The sequence below is a fragment of the Terrapene carolina genome, unplaced genomic scaffold (assembly GCF_002925995.2).
Source record: "Terrapene carolina triunguis isolate 2854851 unplaced genomic scaffold, T_m_triunguis-2.0 Scaffold232, whole genome shotgun sequence".
NCBI classification, from domain to species: domain Eukaryota; kingdom Metazoa; phylum Chordata; order Testudines; family Emydidae; genus Terrapene; species Terrapene triunguis.
Genome location: NW_020664583.1, coordinates 5,776,757 through 5,782,990, shown reverse-complemented (window position 1 = coordinate 5,782,990; position 6,234 = coordinate 5,776,757). Strand labels below are relative to the sequence as shown.

The 6,234-nt window shown below is 42.9% G+C and overlaps 1 protein-coding gene across 1 annotated transcript; it reads left to right on the top strand.

The window, feature by feature from the left end:
- The first annotated feature begins 1,539 nt into the window (after positions 1-1,539).
- On the top strand, positions 1,540-3,667 carry LOC112103733 (protein BTG1-like). The gene is made up of 2 exons (XM_024195637.1): positions 1,540-1,859; positions 2,302-3,667. Exons 1-2 carry the CDS (start codon positions 1,742-1,744, stop codon positions 2,652-2,654), a joined length of 471 nt encoding a protein of 156 aa, XP_024051405.1. The 5' UTR covers positions 1,540-1,741; the 3' UTR covers positions 2,655-3,667.
- Positions 3,668-6,234: the final 2,567 nt, after the last annotated feature.

The following is a 6,234-nucleotide window of genomic DNA, read 5'->3' as shown; positions in this document are numbered from 1 at the left end:
CACAGTGTACTCTCAACCTATAGAACTCTTTTCCAGAGGATGTTGTGAAGGCCAAGACTATAAAACAGTTCAAAAAAAGAACTTGATAAATTCTGTTTGCCAGAAGCTGGGAATGGGTGACAAGGGATGGATCACTTGATGATTACCTGTTCTGTTCATTCCCTCAAAGCACCTGGCATTGGCCACTGTCAGAAGACAGGATACTAGGTTAGATGGACCTTTGGTCTGACCCAGTATGGCTATTCTTATGTTCTTAATTTACTTCTGTTTATATCACACTAAAGAAAGCTTGCCTATCCAAATGTTGCTAGGATTTCTGTTTGGGTTTTTTTTTTTTTAACATTATTGCTCATGCTTCTGAACCTCTTAACTGACATTTGAATCCAAATTGCAGGGACTTATTTTTAACTTGCACACCAAATAACAGATACCTTTGAGGTGAATAAGTCTTAAATCTCATTGTTGTGGGTTCATCTGCAGCTGACCCCAAAATCTGCCTCTAGGGTGTGATTAATACTTGGATGGAAGATGTTTCCCTATTAAGTTGAAAACACGATTTTTCTTCCCACCCCTAGATAAAAATCACATCAATCCCCGTAATACTGATTTCAGTGTTTGCAGTTAGGAAACTCAAGAATGACTGTAAATGTGATTCACTCTGATCAATACCCAGCTCCATGACTCCCTAAGGCTCTCTCAAACTGGCTTTTGTCTGAGGCTGAAAAGAATGAAAAATGTGGAGAAGGGGAGAAACAGTCGGACACCATCACACTTAATCTCTAAAATTCATGTTTGGTCATTTGGGGTGTATATTAAAGCAGGCTTCTTAAATTAACATTCCCAAGGACTCTGCAATCTCCCCGCTGCTAACACACAAAGGGACAGCCCAGTACAGTCCCTAACTGTGTGTGTAATGGATAACCCCAGTCTCCTCCTCCTCTCACCAGCAGGCCGCAGGCACAGCACCCGGCAGGTGGGGGCACAGCCTCTCCCCCTCTATGCGGCCTGCACAAGAGGTGCATGTTTTCACGTCAGCCTCGCTGGTCGGGGCAGAGGAGGAACCTCTCACTCCAGTTACTCCGTTCCAGCCCGTGTGTTTCTCCAGCCCCGTCGCCTGACACGACAGTGCTCCGGGGACGGGGGAGTGCGCCCCTCTCACTCAGTCGGCTGGCACGGCTCCCCCTGCCCCAGCCAGTCCCTCGGGGGTTGGCACCCCTCGCTGTCATTCTCGCTCGTGGGGTTTACCTCCTGGCCAATCCTCTTGCCGGAGTTCAGGTTGCCCCCGCCCTCTTCAAACAGCCCTTTGCTCGGGCTCCAACCCCTCCTCCCACAGATATACACAAACGGCGCTTCTATTTCCGTCCGCTCACGGCAAATCAGGACGGGACGGTGCTCTCGGGACCTCCCCGACTGCCAGCCAATCGGGGTGCAGAGGCCGTTGGCGTGTCTTGGGGCTTGGAGGCCGTTCTCTGTGACGCAGTGGGTGCGGGGCGGTGTCATTGGTCCTGATGGGCCCCGCCCCACGGAGAGAGGGTCCCTCACTGTTTACTCGAGCTCCTTCCGCAGCGGTCGCTGTAGTAGCGTCGAGTGGGTGGCGGGGGCCGACCGCGCGTCCCGCACCACCCAGCGGCTGAGCCCTGCGCTGGCAGAGGGCCAGGCGCGGATCGTGCGCGGGGCGGGCGCCGGACCACTTGGTCACTGGTGTGGGGCGCTGAGGAGGCGGACAGCGGGGCCGGGGGCCATGAAGACGGAGATCTCCACTGCCGCGGGCTTCATCACCCGCCTGCTGCGCACCCCCGGCGGCATCGGCGACGAGCAGCTGCGCTGCTTCAGCGAGTCACTGCAGGAGGCGCTGCGAGGTGTGGGCGGGGGGAGCCCCGAGTGCCGGGATCGCCCTGAGCCCCTCTAGGGGCAGCAAGGTTCAGAGCCCTTGAACTGGCCCTGCCCCCCCGGAGGTGTCGGAGATGCCCCAGACGGGCAGTCCAGCACCCCGCACAGAGGAGCCCTCGCCCTCTGCTCCCTTGTCTCTGCCCCTCCATCCCACGGCGTTATCGGCCTCTCTTCCCTTGTTCGGGCCAACGGGTGGTTGGCGCTAGGGAAACCCCCCACCCCGTCGCCCGGCTGTGGCTAGATAACCCTCCATTCATTAGTATCCTCCCTTCCCAGGGTTAGTGCTGTGAATCCCTGTGCAGCTGGAGGGCCCTTCATAAAGGGATTGAGGGAAGGTGATTGTGTTGGAGTTGCCTGGCCCCCTTGTGCCAGCAGTAACGTTTCTGTCTTTCTCTTTGTTCCCTCGCACAGACCATTATAAACACCACTGGTTTCCCCTGATGCCCTCCAAGGGCTCAGGGTACCGATGCATTAGGATCAACCACAAGATGGACCCCTTGATAGGGAAGGCAGCCGGCATGATTGGACTGAGCCATCAGAGACTCTTCCAGCTCTTACCCAGCGAATTGACTCTTTGGATTGATCCCTTTGAGGTGTCCTATAGAATAGGAGAAGATGGGTCTATCTGTGTCCTTTATGAAAGCCCCCCACCAGGTCTGAAGAGTGCCAAAGCTCTGGAGAGTAGAAACAGCTGTAAAGAGGAATGGAGAATTGGCAGATCAAGCCCTTCCAAGAATTACAACATGATGACAGTTTCTAGTTAAAAATTAACATTCCTTGTACAATGATGTATGTATGTATCCCAGTTTCATAATGAAGTTAGATGATGTAATTGAGATGTTGATTTTCACCCCATAGCCATTAAAGTTGTAGTAGTACTGCCAAGTTCTTTGTTGTGGCCAAGGGCTAATGTATAAGCAGTTCTTTAAACTGCATGTAATTTTCTGGATTGTATACTGTAAATGAAATGTACAGTCAGCTGATTGTTCTACAGATATCTATTTTGACAGAATCCTTGGCTATTTGTAATAAAAAGAAAAGTAACTTAATTCTCTCTTTAAAATGGCTTTTAGTTTATAATAACTTTCCACAAGATTCCTGTACTTATTGAGTAACTTCTAGGAAAAAAACACAGCTCTAACCAACTGTAATTAAAAATCTCTCCAGTAACTTGCCTGTACAAACTTTTCTCAGGGTCATAAAAATACAGCTGGAAGGCACAAATGACAAATATAACTTTCGTACTAACATATTTCATAGCAAAGCAGTCCTATCATGTCCAAGCAGCTTTCAAAGAAGGAATTGCTTCCCTATAAACTTAAAGACTATCTTGGAGGAAAACAATACAGTAGAGACATGCTCAGACAATTCTGTTCATCCAGTTTTCAGTACAATATATAAAATCTTTTAATGAACATAAGATATTTTTCAGAAAAGTGTGTGGTTCTTTCCTCATGTCAGTTCACCTTGACTTGTTTTGATCTATAGACTCTTTTTTTTTTTTTATTTTAAGAACTGCTCATATACAAATTTTGAGCAGTTAGGAAGGTAGAACACATCTGACTTAGTAAAGGACTTATTTATGCTCCTGGGTGTTTGGCTGTTAAATTGGAAAAGTGAGTTTTCAGTTAGTCATAAACATCTTTAGTACAGAGTAAGATAGTATATTCATCTTAAACCAGATGGAAATTTTACAGTTGAATGTAGTAATGTCTCACCTATATCCTATTTTACAAGAAATTAAAAATTTACAGTACTAATAAATTTTAAAACTTTAGATTTTATGCCATTTTAGTCATTTTTTAAAGTTTAATTTGGTAAAATCATGTTAAATATGGTCTATGGTACTTTATCAATTACAGAGAGTTTGATGGAAGCACTGGTTTTAATAAAAAGTAGGCTAATAGTCTGCCAAATAGTCTGCTACATGGGAGATTTTGTTATTAATGCATCACCAAAAGATAGAGTAAACGTTGTGGGTTGTTTGTTTTTTAGTAGTCATAAGATATGAATTTTAATAGAACCTTTGAGGACTGGATACCGCCAGTGTTCATGTTTTCAGTAGCCCTGTACTAGATTGTAGTTACGTGGTTAATGAAAGAGAGCTTTGTCTACTGTCAGCAATAAGCCTTGCAAAATGTCTCATTAACATGGCAAAACATGCAGTTGATGGACAAGTCCAGGCAAGTTAGAAATGGTCCTTGTAACTCAGCTGAAAATAATCCATTTCTGTTTTGGAAAAGCTGGTGGGCTTTGTAACTGCTGGTTACATCCTAATTAACTAGGTGACAGTGGTTTTATGTAACAGGAGCGATTAATCTGAACAGAATGCATAATTGTTACATTCTAAAAAAAAAAACTTAAATGTTAACACACTAAAATAACTTTGTGCTATGCTTCTAATATGCCACTCCTACCACACACAAATGTAACTATCAGTTCTAAACAGATGTTTAGTAGAAAGAGTAACTGAAAAAGAGAAAGTAGACTAAAGTTTCTGGAAGAAGAATATTTTTTGAAAGATGGTAGAGATGCTGTATTTTTGTTTCCTGATTTAAAACTATTTAAATTTCCTGGTTTACATTCTCAAAAGGGTATAGTCATGCCTAGTTTTCATTTAATGGAATTTTAGAATTTTATAGTTTGTAGATGAAAGATGTGTTAAGATGGAGTTTAGTTAGACTAAAACTGACCTTGTAATATTTATATAGTTGGAATAAATGTATGTCTATATAGGGTGAGACACTGCATAGTGAACTGTTTCAGCCTAAGATGATGTAATATTACATGTATAGTACATTATCTATTAGGAATGGTCTAATAATGCTAAGGACTGTATTATGATTGTCTTGTATGGTAGCACTGTCTTTTGCATGGAACTGCATAGCAAAGAATTCCAAAGAAACAGGATCGGGGCAGGGGAAATAAAAGAACCAGTTTCAGTAACCTCTGGGTTCTTTCAGGGCAGTCTTGCAGAAACTAGAAAATTATTATTTCAAGCTATGAAATTACTGGTTTGTGCTTCGTTTGGAGGAACACTTCTTTGGGTGCTAGCTAGAGAGCAGCAGGTACATTAGCTTTTTAGGACATTTTAGGGTGCTATGTCTACTGCAAAGACAGTTCCCTGGCTGTGGTTTGACATGTAGACAGAGTATTAAAGAGATGGAAATGGCAGGCTTCATCAAAATGTTTTTCTTGCATGTTGCCTTCTGTGAAATTCTAAAATGAATAAAGTGATAAAATAGGTTTTTTCCTCAAAAACCTATCTAAAGATAGTTTTAATTAAGGTACATTATAGCTCAAAGATATCTCATCATGGAATAGGGATTATAAATTCTAATTCTGTAGTATGAGACAATATATTCATGTAATATTTAAGACAAGTTTTGTAAATGAGTTCCAATAGTTCATGGATTAGGGACCCAATCTTATGGAGCTCCAGGGGCTTCTCTATAGGTTAATCTTTCTATCTACCCAATGGGACTCAGTGCTCGGTCTAGAAGATACCATCAGAGACTCTTAGTTTTGCAGTTCTCAAACTGTGGATTTGTGTCTCCAGAGATAACATGCATGTTAACAGCAAAAATGTTTTTAAATAAATAAATAATATATAGAGGTGAGAAATAACAGACCTCAACCCTATTGTCCCTCTGCAAATTTGTGTACACGGAATCAATCCCTTACCTCTCTCTAAAAGTGCAAAGTTTCAAAAAGTTCAATGAACAGAAGATTTTGGGGGGCAGAATAGATCTGGACAAGGAGAAGAAGTCTGGAGATAAATGTGAGAGGGGAGGGACAGGCAATAGAAACAAAAGTGAAACTGTTTGAGTAGCATATTCCAGAAGTCTTGAGGGCTTTCTGAGTGTAGCCTTCATTGATTTGAGATCTACCATACCATTCTCTCACTAGAAGGGAAAACCTATAATGGCAGCAGGCAGTAAAAGAGACCCAGAAGTTCCTCTACCTGTGGGTAAGACAGGCATGCATGCAAAATGCAAACAGTGTAACAAAGAAATGCAAGGCCTGATTGCCTAAATGAAACAACATCATGAGAAGTGCTCCTTCTCAGGAGGAAGCTGCACTGAAGATGGTGAACGGAACATGTCTGAACATGCAGGATCTTCAGGTTGGTAAACTTTATTTCATACTTCTTTCTTAAGGACTGCCTGTCTTCCTTCTGGACTATTCTTGAATTCTCATGTTTGAGCAAAAAATATAGTTTTTACTCTATGGTACTATAATTTTATATGCAGTTGTGATAAAAAATAAATAGCTGAAGTAGGCAGAACTTCCTTTTACAATTTCACCTTTAAAGTAGTACTGAGTGTCATCGAATGCAATGAG